Source organism: Amblyraja radiata, chromosome 10, assembly GCF_010909765.2.
Source record: "Amblyraja radiata isolate CabotCenter1 chromosome 10, sAmbRad1.1.pri, whole genome shotgun sequence".
Classification (NCBI taxonomy): domain Eukaryota; kingdom Metazoa; phylum Chordata; class Chondrichthyes; order Rajiformes; family Rajidae; genus Amblyraja; species Amblyraja radiata.
In genome coordinates this window covers 4,491,182-4,509,051 of record NC_045965.1, presented here as the reverse complement: position 1 = coordinate 4,509,051, position 17,870 = coordinate 4,491,182, and the positions used below count along the sequence as shown (strand labels likewise).

At 47.1% G+C, this 17,870-nt stretch overlaps 1 protein-coding gene across 1 annotated transcript in view; it reads left to right on the top strand.

Moving 5' to 3' along the window:
- Window positions 1–17,870, top strand: part of LOC116978097 (putative GPI-anchored protein pfl2) — a 62,089-nt gene that overhangs the window by 29,665 nt on the left and 14,554 nt on the right. The window contains exon 7 of the mRNA XM_033029122.1: window positions 15,896–15,961. Coding sequence (XP_032885013.1) covers window positions 15,896–15,961 — 66 coding nt within the window. The remainder of the gene's footprint in view (window positions 1–15,895; window positions 15,962–17,870) is intronic.

The following is a 17,870-nucleotide window of genomic DNA, read 5'->3' as shown; positions in this document are numbered from 1 at the left end:
TAGATGATAAAAAAGTGGACAGTTTTGCAGATAGTGAAGATGGTTGTGAAAAATTGCTGCAGGATCTTGATTGAATGACCAGGTGAGCTGAGGAATGGTTGATGGAATTTAATACAAAGAAATATGAGGCATTGCATTTTGGGAAGTCTAACATAGGCAGGACCTACAGAGTGAATGGTAGGGCTCTGGGTCGTGTTGTAGAGCAGAGGGATCTAGGAGTACAGGTGCATGGTTCCTTGAAGGTGTACTCACATGAGATTAGCTGGTCAAAAAGGCTTTTGGCACATTGACCATCAGAGTATTAATTATTGAAGGTGGGAGGTGATGTTGCAGTTATATCAGATGTTGGTGAGTTTGGATCAGTTCAGTTCTGGGCACCATGTTATAGGAAAGATGGTGTCAAGCTGGAAATGGTACAGAGAAGATTTATAAGGATGTAGCCGGGACTAGAGGATCTGAGCTATAGGGAGAGGTTGAGTAGGCTGGGACTCTATTGCTGGGAGCACAGGAGGATGAGGGGTGATCTTGTAGAGATGTATCAAATCGTGAGCCAAATAGATCAGGTAGATGCACAGAATCTCTTGTCCAGAGTAAGGGAATCGAGGATCAGAGGACATGTTTTAGATGAAGGGGGAAAGATTTAATATGAATTTGAGGGGTAACTTGATCACACAAAGTGTGGTGGGTGAATGGAACAAGTTGCCATAGGAGGTAGTTGAGGCTGGGACTATCAAAATGTTTAATAAACAATGGAGACAGAGAAATCAAGAAAGGGGAGAGAGGTGTCAGAGATAGTCCAGGTGAATTTGAGGGCAGGGTGGAAGTTAATGGTGAAGTTAATGGAATGAATGTGTGAGTTGTGCAGGGGTGCAGGAGGCAGCCCCGTTGCAGTTGTCGATGTTGCAGAGAAAGCGTTGGGGGACGGGGCCAGTGTACGTCTGGAACAAGGACTGCTTGACGTAAGTGGCAAAAAGGTTGACATAGCTGGGGCCCAGACAAGTGCCCATGGCTACATCTTGAACTTGGAGAAAGTGAGAGCAGTCAAAGGGACAGGTGGGATTGGACAAGTCTTTGACTATGTCGGCTGCTTTTCCGCGGCAGCGTGAAGTGTGGATGGAGTCAATGGTGGGAAGTCAGGTGTGTGTGTGATGGGCTGGGCTACGTCTACAAAATGGTGGAAGGCATGCCTTGTCAGGCTGTGGCAGAGCTAGTCTGTGTCTGCGTCACTCTTCTCACTTATGTTCTCCCAACAGATCACTCATCACCCACTCCCAACAGCACCACTTCATCAGTGACTACTTCACTCACATCATCTTCAGGTATATCTACAGAGAAACCCTAAACTCTCTCAAAATCAAAATGGGTGTCAACACATGCGTGGGATTTACTTTGGTCAATACCAAATAGAATATTGTTACAGGATGCTAATTGTCTAAATATAAATAGTAAGATTAAACGAGAACTTACCAGTTTGAAGTTTGATCGTTATTTTATGAGGAGTAACGTTGAGGGAATACGTGAAGAACCCCGCCAGGACGCATGCGTGTCATTCTTCAAAGCAGCGGTGTGAAATCACAGATAACTGTAATGACTAAACATAGTAAGATTAGAGAAGAGATACCAGTTGAGTATATGATCAAGGGTGCGAGCGGAGGGCACGTATTCCCTCAACGTTACTCCTCATAAAATAACGATCAAACTTCAAACTGGTAAGTTCTCGTTTAATCTTACTATTTTACTTCGGAGTCACGTGAGTGACTACGTGAAGATTTTAAAGCTCTGTGATTTCATGCCGTGGAAACGAGTCCATGCATCACACCTGCCTTGATTATGGGGAGAATAGTGTTAACATCATTAGACATCAATACGATATTGGAAACAACGAAAAATTTATTAACACCAAATCATAGCCCCTATTTATGGGGTAAAATCATATTACAGAACTTAAAAGTGTTTCTGCAAATGTTCCAGGTTCAATGACTGGTTTATTATAAAATCGTTGGAAAGTTCTCTCCGTTGACCATCCTGCAGTCTTGAGGATTTGGTCCATTGGAACATCCAACTGCATTGCTGCTGATGTAGCTGCAGCCCTGGTGGAGTGAGATTTAACAATGTTAGTGTCTACTCCAGCCTTTATTAGGACCTGTTTTAGCCATCTTGAGATGGTCTGGACTGTCACTTTTTTGTGTGGCTGTTTGTAGCTGATTAAAAGTGCCATTTCTTTGTCTCTGATGATCCTTGTATATTCCATATATAATAGTAAGTGAGTTACAATACAGAGGCGATCATCCGTCGGGTAGGCCCTGAAATCTATTTTTAGCCGCGCTGACCCTTGTCTGTTCTGTTTGACTAATTCATGGATATGAAAAGTCAAATTCCCAGATGAAATAGTCAAGTTGTCCAGCCTTAGTTTCTGTAGCGACTGGACCCTTTGTGCCGTGACCAAGGCCATCAGCATGACTGTTTTCATTGTTAGTTTCTGTAGGGACAGAGCTGTAGGTGGAGACCAGTTTCTCAACATGGTCAATTCAATGCTCACATCCCATATTTGGGTGTACCTGGTTCTTGGGGGATTAGTATTGAAAATGCCCCTCATGAGTTTGGTTACCAGGGGGTGTGTCCCTACAGAATGCCGCTCTGTTCCTTGCCACAGGTATGTTGACAGAGTACTTCTGGCACAGTTGATGGCACTATAACTGAGCCCCTCATCGTAATGGAGGCTAGCCAGAAATTCCAGAACAGACGGGATGTTGATTGATCTGTGGTTGAGGTTATTGTTGTGACAGTACTTTCCCCATTTCTTGATGTACACCAAGTACTGTTTTTTGGTGGACTGTCTGTGGGCCGATGCAATCATATCCACTGTTCGGTCCGTCAGTCCCAGGTGTAGTAGAGGTGCTTTCAAACTCTACAAATTAATAGGTTTGTATAATTATGACATGGGTGACTTTCCTTTGTTACCGGATGGACCAGTAAATTAGGTCTATGATGGATGGTGATGCATGGTTCTAATACCATGTCGAGTATCACCGGGAACCATGGTTGAGTAGGCCAATCGGGTACTATCAAAATACCAGACGCAGAGTCTTGCTGTATTTTCCTTAATACCCGACTGATGAGGCAGAAAGGAGGGAATGTATAAATAAACAATTTCCCCCAATGCAGCGAAAATGCATCTGTTGCCGCTGCCCCAGGGTCTGGTTCCCATGAAACATAATTTGATAACTGGTGATTGAGCCTGGATGCGAAAAGATCGATATCTGGTTTTCCATACCGTGCTGTAATTTCAGCAAATACATTTTTATCCAACATCCATTCAGTGTTTTCATTGAATTTGCGTGACCTGGTGTCTGCCACTAAATTTAGTTTACCTGGTAAGTAGGTAGCTGATATCCAAATATCTCTCTGGATACACCATTGCCAAATTGTGTTGGCCAGATTGTCACATGATGTCGATTTGTTTCCACCCATATGGTTGATATATGCTACCACGGTGGTGTTGTCAATTTGTAGTCTAACATGCTGGTGATTTAACCCAGAACAATATGACTTAAGGCCATGAAATGCACTTAACATTTCCAGGTAGTTTATGCCCAGTGTTTGTAATAATGATGCCTCCTGTGCATTCCATCTCCCTCCACAGCTGGAGATGGAATTGGTAGCACCCCAACCAAGTGCACTGGCATCAGTTTGTAATACCATAGACGGGTTGCTGATAATTATTGGGTTGGAACAATACCTAATGTTATGTTCCCACCATTTTAGTTCCATTATGGCCTCTGTTGGTAGCTTCATTGGTCTGTCAAAATGGTCACCATTAATTTTGAGTGCTCTTATTTTTGCTCTCTGTAAATTTCGATAGTGTAAAGGTCCGAATTGTGTGGCTGGAAACGCAGCCACTATCTTCCCAATTATTCTGGCTACCAGTCTAATGGATGGTTTGGTGATGTCAATGATTTTGTTACAAGCCTCTATTAAGGCTGTAACCTTTTCTTTTGGCAAAGTCACTGACATGAGAACCGAGTTAATGGTGAACCCCAGATGATCCATTTTTGTTGAAGGCGTTAATTTAGACTTAACTGAATGGATGATAAACCCCAGTTTTTCAAACAATTGTTTTGTGGCTGTTACCGCTTGTTTAGCCAATTCCAAAGTTTTACCAACAATAAGTATGTCATCTAGATATGCCATTACCATGTGTTTTTGTTTCCGCAGTAACGCTAGGGCTGGTTTCAAGATTTTTGTGAACAGCCTGGGGGCTGATGTTAGGCCATTAGGTAGTGCCCTGTATTGCCAGTGCTGACCCATCCAGTTGAATTTTAAATAACATCTGTGGTCACCTCTTATGGGTACTGTATAGTAAGCATCTTTTAAATCGATGCTTGCCATGTAGTAACTTTTGGAAATCAATTGCTTAGCAGTAACAAAGGTTTCCATCTTTAAATGAATATATTGTACGAAGGTATTCAAAGTAGTCAAATCGATGATGATACGGCAACCACCATCTTTCTTGTTTTTGATAAAGATGTTGGACACGAATTCCTGTGATTTGTGTTGGGTTTTCTCAATTACTACTTTTTTATAAAGCCGCTGTAGTTCAGCATGTGCTTTTGATTTTTCTATGCCTGTCAGCACGAACATTCGGTTCGGTACATGCTGAACTGGAGGGTTATGTTTTTGTATAAATTCTATGGTATAACCCTGGATACTGCTTAGAATATAAGTGTTGGTAGTTAACTTATTCCATGCATCCAAATAGTATCATAATCTCCCACCAACTTCCATGCACCCTTTAATTCTTAAGGAACCAGACCCACCTACCCCCATGGTTACCAATGGTAGGTGTGTTACTTTTTCGGCATCCTCCGTGGACGTTGAGGAGCCGTTGTCTGGGTCTGTAGTTGGGTTGGTGTTGAGGGTTTGCGCAATTTCCAGGGCCGGTCTGGGCCATGGCCTAAAAAAGACCGATGTTGGGTGTTCCTAGTTTTTGCGCTTTCTCCAGTTTGTCTTGGCCGACTGGTGGGTGCGTAGGGGTGATGTTTCTGGCCGTAGTAGCTTTTGGATGCTGCTTTTATGAGTACCAGGGTTTTAGCCTCTTCGTCAAGTTCTTGTTGACCTGTTTTGATAAGTCCCCTCCAAATAGTAGTATTGGTGGTTTGGAGGTTCCAGGTTTGCAGAGGCCTGCAAATTTGGGGTCTAAAGCCGGTTGGATAGCACTCTTCCTGATATTGTTTAACTCGTATTGTGAGTTGCAGAATAAAGCCAGTGCATCTTGGTGGTCTTGGGTCATGTTTTGTTCATTCAATGTGCGGGCAAAAGCCGTAATTCCTGCTGTTAGGACTTTTAGGACTTTCTGTATTTTTAAGTCCCTGGTTCTAATTGATGCCCCGACATGTTTCCAGATGCACTGGTTGACACTGGGAACATTTAGCAACTTGCAGTTCCCTGGTGGGAAGTGTCTTGCTGTGGTGTCCAATAATGCCTGTCCCTGTAGTTGGTTAAAAGACATGTAGTCAATACTTGCCGCTATTTTTGGCTCCAGGTTTTGGCCAGTTTGGTCGGGTTGGATAAACTGGGACACCATACCCAACAGGTTTTCTTTCACCCCATGCATACTAGGGGTATGTTGTTCACTCCCCTCTTCAGGGTCAGCCCAGAATTGACCCTCCGTGCTCCCCTCTGATGAGGGAGAAACACTGTGCAGCCCCACAAGAGGTACTGCTGTGGGACTTACTAACTGCCCACTGTGGCTAGCCTCCATCTCCCGGAGCCTGCCACTTTGGAGTATTTCCTCCAGCAGCCGCTCCAACTGGCTCTTATGCTCTCGGGCACAGGCCACTTGCAGCTGCTCTTGATCCTGCAGCCGCTCCAACCGGCTCCAATGCTCACGGGCACTCGCCGCTCGCGGCTGTTCCTGACCCTGCAGCCGCTCCAACCGGCTCCAATGCTCACGGGCACTGGCCGCTCGCGGCTGCTCCTGATCCTGCTGCCGCTCCAACCGGCTCCAATGCTCACGGGCACTGGCCGCTCGCGGCTGCTCCTGATCCTGCTGCCGCTCCAACTGGCCCCAATACTCACGGGCACTGGCCGCTCGCGGCTGCTCAAAGTCAGACTCATCGGAGTCTGCCATTCTGTCTGTTTTTTGCTTCGCTTTCCCGCCCGGCCGTGGTGTAGTTTTGGCCGGTGCGGGAGCGAAGTCGGGCACAGCTGTTCCCATTTCGGGAGATTGGCGTGCCGTCGGCTGCTGCTGCTGCTGGCTGCCCGCAACTCCGCGGTTCTCCCCCGCCAGCTTTTTCGCAGCCTTCCTTCTCGTGGATCTGTCCATCTTTCCACCTTAAGGTAAGTGGGGAAAAATGCAGAGTCTCCTTACCTGCTGTTCCCGGCTTTTTAATTCTGCCGCTAAGGGGAACGTCGTTCCCCCTGCTGTGACTCGTTGCAATGCGTGTAGCGATATATGGCACGCATGCGTCCTGGCGGGGTTCTTCACGTAGTCACTCACGTGACTCCGAAGTAAAATATAAATATTTCATTGTTCTTGCCCAGATGTCCATGCTTAGTGTTTACAGATACAGCCTGGAAACAGGTCCTTTGGCTCACCAAGTCCACACCGGCCTTCACGCTAGTTCTATGTTATCCCACTTTCTCATCCACTCCCTCCACACCAGGAGCAATGTACAGAGGGCCAATCAACCTACAATCCCGCACGTCTTTGATATGTTGGAGGAAACCAGAGCACCCAGAGGAAACCCACGTGGTCGCACGGAAAGCATTTAAACTCCGCTCAGACAATTCCTGAGGTCAGGATCAAACCAGGGTCTCTGGCGCTGTGAGGCAGCAACACCACCAGCTGTATCACTGTGCTACCAGAGTGTATAGTGTGATTACTTTTGCCTAATGCCCTGGATCTTTCTCAGCAGCGTGGCTGGTACAGACTAATTGTACCTCATAGATGTCCTAGAGTTGGAAAGTGACATCTTGGGAACAGATGCAGCAGAGACGGAGTAATTGAGAGTAGGGAATAGTGTATTTGCTGGATGTTAGTGTTGTGACTAGTGATGTGCCTCAGGGTTTGGTGCTGGGCCCATTGTTTGTCATCTATATCAATGATATGGATGAGAATGGACATGGCAAGATTAGCAAGTGTGCAGATGATACAAAAGTGGACGGTTTTGCAGATAGTGAAGATAGTTGTGAAAAATTTCAGCAGGATCTTGATTGATTGACCAGGTGAACTGAGGAATGGTTGATGGAATTTGATACAGATAAATATGATGCATTGCATTTTGGGGAGTCTAACATAGGCAGGACCTACAGAGTGAATGGTAGGGCTCTAGGTCGTGTTGTAGAGCAGAGGGATCTAGGAGTACAGGTTCATGGTTCCTTGAAGGTGTACTCACAAGTTTCCACACTGTATCACTCTGTGACTCGAGAGTGGGAGGAGATATAATCCAGAAAACTGTGGGAGTCAGTAGGTTTGTAGTAGACGTCAGTCAATGGTCTGTCTCCTGTAATGGAGACAGAGAAATCAAGAAAGGGGAGAGAGGTGTCAGAGATAGTCCAGGTGAATTTGGGGGCAGGGTGGAAGTTAGTGGTGAAGTTAATGAAATGAACTGAGTGTGAGTTGTGCAGGGGTGCAGGAGGCAGCCCCGTTGCAGTCGTCGATGTTGCAGAGAACGCGTTGGGGGACGGGGCCAGTGTACGTCTGGAACAAGGACTGCTCGACGTCAGTGGCAAAAAGGCCGACATAGCTGGGGCCCAGACAAGTGCCCATGGCTACACCTTGAACTTGAAGAAAGTGAGAGCAGTCAAAGGGACAGGTGGGATTGGACAAGTCTTTGACTATGTCGGCTGCTTGTCCATGTGGATGGAGTCAATGGTGGGAAGTCAGGTGTGTGTGTGATGGGCTGGGCTACATCTACAAAATGGTGGAAGGCATGCCTTGTCAGGCTGTGGCAGAGCTAGTCTGTGTCTGCGTCACTCTTCTCACTTATGTTCTCCCAACAGATCACTCATCACCCACTCACACCAGCACCGCTTCATCAGTGACTACTTCACTCACATCATCTTCAGGTATATCTACAGAGAAACCCTAAACTCTCTCAAAATCAAAATGGGTGTCAACACATGCGTGGGATTTACTTTGGTGAATACCAAATAGAATATTGTTACAGGATGCCAATTGTCTCTATATAGATATAAATATTTCATTGTTCTTGCCCAGATGTCCATGCTTAGTGTTTACAGATACAGCCTGGAAACAGGTCCTTTGGATCACCAAGTCCACACCGGCCTTCACGCTAGTTCTATGTTATCCCACTTTCTCATCCACTCCCTCCACACCAGGAGCAATGTACAGAGGGCCAATCAACCTACAATCCCGCACGTCTTTGATATGTTGGAGGAAACCGGAGCACCCAGAGGAAACCCACGTGGTCACAGGAAAGCATTTAAACTCCGCTCAGACAATTCCTGAGGTCAGGATCAAACCGGGGCCTCTGGCACTGTGAGGCAGCAACACCACCAGCTGTATCACTGTGCCACCAGAGTGTATAGTGTGATTACTTTTACCTAATGGCCTGGATCTTTCTCAGCATTGTGGCTGATACAGACTAATTGTACCTCATAGATGTTCTAGAATGGAAAGTGACATCTTGGGAACAGATGCAGCAGAGACGGAGTAATTGAGAATAGGGAATAGCGTATTTGCTAGATATTAGTGGTGTGACTAGTGATGTGCCTCAGGGTTTGGTGCTGGGCCCATTGTTGTTTGTCATCTATATCAATGATATGGATGAGAACGGACATGGCAAGATTAGCAAGTGTGCAGATGATACAAAAGTGGACGGTTTTGCAGATAGTGAAGATGGTTGTGAATAACTGTGGGAGTCAGTAGGTTTGTAGTAGATGTCAGTCAATGGTCTGTCTCCTGTAATGGAAACAGAGAAATCAAGAAAGGGGAGAGAGGTGTCAGAGATAGTCCAGGTGAATTTGAGGGCAGGGTGGAAGTTAATGGTGAAGTTAATGGAATGAATGTGTGAGTTGTGCAGGGGTGCAGGAGGCAGCCCCGTTGCAGTTGTCGATGTTGCAGAGAAAGCGTTGGGGGACGGGGCCAGTGTACGTCTGGGACAAGGACTGCTCGACGTAAGTGGCAAAAAGGCCGACATAGCTGGGGCCCAGACAAGTGCCCATGGCTACACCTTGAACTTGGAGAAAGTGAGAGCAGTCAAAGGGACAGGTGGGATTGGACAAGTCTTTGACTATGTCGGCTGCTTTTCCGAGGCAGCGTGAAGTGTGGATGGAGTCTATGGTGGGAAGTCAGGTGTGTGTGTGATGGGCTGGGCTACATCTACAAAATGGTGGAAGGCATGTCTTGTCAGGCTGTGGCAGAGCTAGTCTGTGCCTGCGTCACTCTTCTCACTTATGTTCTCCCAACAGATTACTCATCACCCACTCCCACCAGCACCGCTTCATCAGTGACTACTTCACTCACATCATCTTCAGGTATATCTACAGAGAAACCCTAAACTCTCTCAAAATCAAAATGGGTGTCAACACATGCGTGGGATTTACTTTGGTCAATACCAAATAGAATATTGTTACAGGATGCCAATTGTCTAAATATCAATATAAAATCTCATTGGTCTTGCCCAGATGTCCATGCTTAGTGTTTACAGATACAGCCTGGAAACAGGTCCTTTGGATCACCAAGTCCACACCGGCCTTCACGCTAGTTCTATGTTATCCCACTTTCTCATCCAACCCCTCCACACCAGGAGCAATGTACAGAGGGCCAATCAACCTACAATCCCGCACGTCTTTGATATGTTGGAGGAAACCGGAGCACCCGGAGGTAACCCACGTGGTCTCTGGCGCTGTGAGGCAGCAACTTTACTGGCTGCATCACTGTGCTACCAGAGTGTATGGTGTGATTACTTTTACCTAATGGCTTGGATCTTTGTCAGTAGCGTGGCTGAGTTAGTACAGACTAATTGTACCTGGTGGAGTTCACAGCAGCCTAGTGAGAGACGCAGCATGCAAATATTGCTTCAGTTCACAGCAGGAACCTGAGAAGTATAGCGTTTGAAGATTTAATTATGGCATGCATTACTGTTGTCACTTTTGTTGTAGGCAACAACTCCTCAGTCACACACACCAGCACGGCTCCAACAACACACACGCCAGATCGAAGTATGTTCTACCAACAATTTCCTACGTTTCTCACCAGACTGCACCTTTATTGCTCGGAACGAACGTCCTCTCTGCTTGACTATCCTTGCACCGCACTCTTTATATTTTTTGTGTTGCAAAAAAATATATGCAGTTTGCAGGTAGTTTGCTCGACTTTATCCTGGAAAACCGTCTGTTGATTACTTCTCTTCACTGAGTTAGCAGAGTGGGAGTGTGGGTTTTTAAAATTATCCAGCAGACAGGCGATATCAGTCCCGCATTTGAACAACAGGTTTCTCATGGAACACAGCCACCAGCAGAACTACTTTGTGTGGGGAGGAACTGCAGATGCTGGTTTAAACCGAAGATAGACACAAAAAGCTGGAGTAACTCAGCGGGACAGGCAGCATGTCTGGAGAGAAGGAATGGGTGACATTTCTGGTCTGGACCCTTCTTCAGTCTGGTTAGGGATAAGGGAAACGAGAGATATAAACGGTGATGTGGCGAGAAAAATTACAATGAATGAAAGATACGCAAAAAAATTCAATTCAATTCAACTTTATTGTCATTGCACAGATACAAGTATGGGTACAACGGAATGCAGTTTAGCGTCAGTTCGTAGTAATAGTGCAATATAGAAATTACAAATACAGAATAAGCAAACAATGTGGACGGAGAGACTGGAGAAATCTATCGGCGGGACTCCGAGTTCAGCAATGTGATAGTGTTGTTGAAGAAGCTGTTCCTCATCCTACTTGTACAAGACCTGAGGCTCCTGGACCGCCTCCCTGATGGGAGGAGGGCAAACAGTCCATGGTTAATAATAATAATAATAATAATACATTTTATTTTCGGGCGCCTTTCAAAATCTCAAGGACACCTTACAGAAATTAACAGAAGAGAAAAAACATATAGTCGGAGTAAAATAAATAATAAGGACATCACCAATACACAAATTAAAGACAGAAATCGCTCCAAAGACAAAAAATCAAAAAACACAATGTGAAAGAGAGAGCAGCGGCAGCTAAAGCGCGCCAGCGTCCACTCTCCCTTCCGACAGCCATCTTGGACACAGACTAACATATTTACTTACACACAGGAAAAAATCATCCCCCCACAATGGTTACCACTGTGGGGGAAGGCACAATGTCCAGTCCCCATCCCCAGTTCACCCAAAGTCAGGCCTATTGAGGCCTCCGCTATTGCCTCTACGGAGGCCCGATGTTCCTGGCCGTTCTGGCCGGGTGGTGTTGCCCCGGCGTCGGGAGAGTCCTCTCAGCGGCTGGGCCACCTGGAATGGCCGCTTCCTAGCTGGGGACCGCGGCTTCCGAAGCCGACAAGGCCGCGCCGGTTTGGAGCTCCCAGGCTCCCGATGTTAGAGTCGGCGCCGCCCGCTCCGCTCCGCAGACCCGCAGCCCGGAGGTGTTGATCTCGGCGGTCACAGCTCACCGGAGCTCCAGCGCGGCGACCCAGGCAAGGCATCGCCCGCTCCGCTCCGCGATAGCGCTCCAGCGCTGTGCCACCACCGAAGCCGAGGTGCTGGGCGGTCCCCGTCAGGAAACGGCGCTCCACGCCCGCTGGTAGGCCACGAGGACAGGTCGACGGGGCAGCCCGGAGAAAAAGCTGCCTCACCGACCAGGTAGGGACCTAGAAATATAGTTACCCCCCACCCCCCACATTAAAAAGTCAATTTCTCCAACGGACGAAGCACAAGACTTACTAAGAACTACAAAAAAAAAGTGAATTAAACGGACGGCTGCTGGTTAGCAGCCGTTCCCCAAGATGGCTCCTCCCCCGGTTAGGGTGGGAGGGGTCTTTGATGATCTTCCCGGCCCGTCTCAGACACCGTTTTCGGTGGAGGGCATCCATGGCAGGGAGCGGGGCACCGATGATGTGCTGAGCGGTTTTCACCACCCGTTGTAGTGCCTTCATGTCAGCTACGGTGCAACTGCTGTACCATACCGTAAAGCAGGTGGTCAGGATGCTTTCGATGGTACAGCGGTAAAAGTTGGTCAGGATCTGGGGGGACAGGTGAGCTTTCTTGAGCCTCCTCAGGAAGTAAAGGCGCTGCTGCGCCTTTTTGATCAGCTTGGAGGTATTGAGGGACCAGGACAGATCCTCCGAGATGTGTACCCCGAGGAATTTGTAGTTGGAGATGCGCTCCACCTCAGTCCCGTTTATATGGATGGGGGTAGGTCTGCCCCCTCTGTTCTTCCTGAAGTCAACAATAATTTCCTTCGTCTTCTTGGAGTTGAGGACGAGGTTATTGTTGGCACACCAGGTTGTCAGGTGCTGGACCTCCTCCCTGTAGGCTGACTCGTCGTTGTCACTGATCAGTCCTACCACCGTGGTGTCGTCGGCAAATTTAATGATGGCGTTGGAGCCATTCTTAGGGATGCAGTCGTGGGTGAAGAGGGAGTAGAGGAGAGGGCTGAGCACACAGCCCTGTTTTCAGTGTTATAGTGGAGGAGGTGAGGTTGTTGACCCTAACCGACTGTGGTCTGTTGGTGAGGAAATCCAGTGTCCAATTGCAGAGGGAGGTGGCGATGCCAAGTCTGCTGAGTTTGGTGATCAAGCTAGCGGGGATGACAGTGTTAAATGCGGAGCTGAAATCGATGAACAGCAACCTGATGTAGGTGTTATTGCTGTCCAGGTGGGTCAGGGCAGAGTGTAGGGCCGCAGATATGGCGTCCTCTGTAGACCTGTTGGTCCGGTAGGCAAACTGATGGGGGTCCAGTGTGGGGGGGAGGCTGGCTTTGAGGTGAGCCAGGATCAGCTGCTCAAAGCACTTTGCAATGACAGGGGCGGAAGTCGTTGAGATTCCCTGTAGCTGATTGTTTGGGCACTGGCACAATGGTTGATGTTTTGAGGCAAGTGGGGACGACACCCTGGGCCAGTGACAGATTGAAAATGTTATGAGGATCAAGGAAACAGGCCATTGTTTGCTGTTTGTAGGGAAAAAATGAGCAGCTAGTGCGACTTGGGTGGGGGAGGGATAGAGAGAGAGGGAAGGCTGGGGTTACTTGAAGTGAGAGAAATCAATATTCATACCACTGGGCCGTAAGCTGCCCAAGCAAAATATTAGATGCTGTTCCTCCAATTTACATTTAGCCTCACTCTGACAGTGGAGGAGACCGAGGACCGTAGCTGTGTAGGAATGGGAAGGAGAATTAAAGTGTTCAGCAACTGGGAGATAAGTTTGGTTCACGCAGGCTGAGCAAAGGTGTTCGGCGAAACGATCGCCCAGTCTGCGTTTGGTCTCACCGATGTATAAGAGTCCACATCTTGAACAACGGATACAATAGATGACGTTGGATGAGGTGCAAGTGAACCTCTGCCTAACCTGAAAAGACTGTCGGGGTCCCTGGACAGTGTCGAGGGAGGAGGTATAATGTAAGGTGTTGCAACTTCTGTGGTTGCTGGGGAAGGTACCTGGGGATGGGGTGGTTTGGGTGGGAAAGGATGAGTTAACCAGGGAGTTGCGGAGGGAACGGTCTCTGCGGAAGGCTGAAAGGGGTGGAGATGGGAAAATGTGGCCAGTGGTGGGATCCAGTTGGAGCTGGCGGAAATTTCAGAGTATTATGTGTTGTATGCGACGGCTGATGGGGTAAGGACTAGGGCGACTCAGTCTCTGTTGCGACTAGGGGGGGCAAGGGTAGAGCTGCGGGGTACCGAGGAGACATGAGTGAGGGCAGAACTACTTTATTCACTGAATATAAATAAGTACCTTTTTACTGTTTGATTTGATCAATATTGATGCCTGATACCCAATTAACACTTTTCTTGTTAAGTCATGTCATAGGAGAATTAGGCCTTTCTGCCCATCGAGTCTACTCCTCCATTCAATCATGGCTGATCTATCTTTCCCTCTCAATCCCATTCTCTTGCCTTCTTCCCGTAACCTTTGATGCCCATACTAATCAAGACCCCACCCATCTTTGCTGTATAAATGCCCAATGACTTGGCCTCCGCAGCTGTCTGTGGCAATGAATTCCAAAGATTCACCACCCTTTGGCAAAAGAAAGTCCTCCCCATACCACCTTCAATGTCCTTTCACTGCATTCCGGCTATTTTGAGATGTTTGTTTAGTTTAGTTTAGTTCAGTTTCGTTTCGTTTAGAGATACAGCGCGGAAACAGGCCTTTCGGCCCACCGAGTCCACGCTGACCAGCGATCCCCGCACATTAACACCATCCTACACAATAAGGACAATTTTTACATTTATAGCAAGACAATTAACCTACAAACCTGTACATCTTTGGAGTATGGGAGAAAACCAAAGATCTCGGAGAAAACCCACGCGGTCACGGGGAGAACGTACAAACTGCGTACAGACAGCACCCGTAGTCAGGATGGAACTCGGGTCCCTGGTGCAGTAAGTGCTGTAAGGCAGCAACTCTACTGCTGCGCCACTGTGCCACTCTTGTCTATAATGGAAATATTCCATCTTTTACAACCCAATGGATCGTCAATAGAATGGTGGAGTGTGAGAACAAAGAGTTAAGCTCTCCACCACAAGGCTAAACCACATTAAACTTAGCTCAGACAACCTTCTGTTATGTTATTAAATTCAGTCAATTCACTTGGATCAAAAGGTCTTCAGGTCACATTGCTGAAACATATACACATGCCATCAAAACCTGTGTTACTGCTCCTGGTTTAATTTCTCCTGGCCTCCACTCCCCTACCATTCTCATTTTCAGGACGCTAGTTTGTATGAAGATTGGCCTTCCCATAGGGAATAATACTGATATTTCTCTTTGGGTCAGAGAGTTTTACTTAGATTTGTCATCCAAAAATCACTCAGACAACCACTTACGAGGAGAGTGGAGTGTGCTGCTTGTTAATAGTTTATTTGCAAACTCAAGGCTATGGTCTCTATATGTCCATGTGGGACGTACCTTGTTCCCCCTCTCCTGTTCTTCCAAGCACACACGCACCAGCCTAGCTCCGCCATCCGCCTAAACCTATATGATCTCCCGGTTTCTAAACACTTTAACTCCCCTTCCCATTCCTACACTGACCTTTCTGTCCTTGGCCTCCTCCACTGTCAGAGTAAGGCCCAGCACATATTGAAGGAACTGCAACTCATATTTCGCTTGGGCAGCTTACACCCCAGCGGTATGAACATTGACTTCTCCAACTTCAAGTAACCCTTGCTTTCCCTCACTCTCCATCCCTCCCCCACCTTAGTTCTCCGATCAGTCTGCCTGTCCTCCTTATCAAATTTTATCTTTGCATGCTTTGTTGTCAACTTCCTGTTGCTAATAACGATCTATTATGAATTTTCCTTGAACTTTGTCCTCTTTGATGTCTTGTTTTCACACCTTACCATTCCATATCTCTGTGCCTCCCTCTCCCCTGACTCTCAGTCTGAAGAAGGGACTCGACCTGAAACATCGCCCGTTCCTTCCCTCCAGAGATGCTGCCTGTCCCGCTGAGTTACTCCAGCATTTTGTGTCTATCTTAGGTTGCCCACAGTGATAGCCAAGTATTTCATTTTTAAATCAATATGTTTGTCTACCACGTGCTTGAAATGTATTGCCTGTTTCTGTTCACCTTGAAAGACAACAAATGTAGTCTCTCCCCAGAGGTTCAGTCCAGTTGGGAAGGAGGATGCTGCAAGGTTTGTGGTTCTGGTTTCTAGTGCAGCCCGGATTGTGGGCTCAATCTATCTGCCCGTGTGTGTCATGGACCACTCACTCCTCACCCTTCTGTTCTCTCAACAGACCACTCATCACTCACACCCACCAGCACCGCTTCATCAGTGACTGCATCAGTGACAACAGGTTCAAGTATGTCCACGAACACCCAATGGCCTCCACTGCCGATCCATGACTTGTTTCTCAGTCTTCTGCTTAATTCATGTTCATAAGTGATAGGAGCAAGAATCAGGCAATTCAGCCCATTAAGTCTACTCTGCCATTCAATCATGGCTGATCTATCTATCCTTCTTAACTCCATTCTCCTGCCATCTCGCTAAAACCCCTGACACCCGTACTAATCAAGAATCTATTTATCTCTGCCATTAAATTATCCATTGACTTGGCCTCCACACCCTTCTGTGGCAATGAATTCCACAGATTCACCACCCTCTGACTGAAGAAATTCCTCCTCATCCCCATCCTAAATGAACATCTTTTAATTCTGAGGCTACGACCTCTGGTCCTAGACTCTCCCACTTAATTGCGTTATAGTTCACACGTTTCAGACTATACCGTCATGTTGACACGGACATTGTGGGCCAGAGTGCCTGTTCCTGTGCTGTACTGTTCAACAATCTAATTGATAAACCTTTCTCGCTAGTTATCAGCCTAACGTTTTCAGTTCTGCTTCTCTCGTTCAGAACCTTTGCGCAGTTTCTCACCCGCCCACCGAGATATTCATCTCTGCCCAATTGGGAAGCGATCATGGCGTGCGTGTCTGTCTTTCCTTCCACATTCTGCTCCAAGTGCCCCCACATTCCTGCACCATCCCTCCAACCATTCACTCACTGTAACCATAGAAACATAGGTGCAGGAGTAGGCCATTCGGCCCTTCGATCATGGCTACTGTTTCTGTACTACTGTTGTGAGGTACAGCCATTCATCCAGAGATCACTGTACTGAGATCTTGCGACATAGTCTCAAGGTAGACACAAAGTGCTGGAGGAACTCCGGAGGACGGGCAGCATCTCTGTAGAAAAAGGGTGGTTGACATTTCGGTCTTAAGTCTGAAAAAGGTTTCTCTAGAAATGCTGCCTGACCCGCTGAGTTACTCCAGCACTCTGTGAAATGTCACCTATCCATGCTCTCCACAGATGCTGCCTGACCCGCTGAGTTACTCCAGCACTTTGTGAAATGTCATCTATCCATGTTCACCACAGATGCTGCCTGACCCGCTGAGTTACTCCAGCACTCTGTGAAACGTCACCTATCCATGTTCTCCACAGATGCTGCCTGACCCGCTGAGTTACTCCAGCACTCTGTGAAACGTCACCTATCCATGTTCTCCACAGATGCTGCCTGACCCGCTGAGTCACTCCAGCACTTTGTGAAACGTCACCTGTCCATGTTCTCCAGAGATGCTGCCTGACCCGATGAGTTACTCCAACATTTGGTGTCTGTCTCTGCCATGGTCCTCCCCTTGAAGTCGAACCACCCATAAACAGTACAACACCAGAACAGGCTCCGCAGCCCAGAATGTCTGCACTGAACATGACACCAAGAATAGCTCTGCAGATGGTCCATATCCCTCCATTCCCTGTATAACCATGTGCCTGTCTAAAATCTCTTAAAAGCCACTGTTGTATCTGCCTCTGCCTAAAGAAACTTGCCCCGCATATCTCCTGCAAACCACCCCTTTAAGCTGAACCTATGGCCTCTAGTCTTCTCCTGGGAAGAGGTTCTGATTGTTGACCCTGTCTGTGCCCCTCATCATTTTATATACTCCCATCAGGTCTCCCCTCAACCCCCATGTTCCAGGGATAATGATTCAAGTCATGGTTTTATTGTCGTGGTGTTCTGGCCACTTCCTATGAGAATCAAATTTTAATATTAAAAACTGCAACCTCCAAATAGACTCCAAACTACTTGGGGGCATTACATTTTGACTTTGTACAAATATTGTCTATTTATTTGTCTGTTTAAAAAATATATATTCTGAACATTTTTTGCTGTTAATTATGGGTTTTACAGAATACTATGTTTATATATCTGTTGTGCT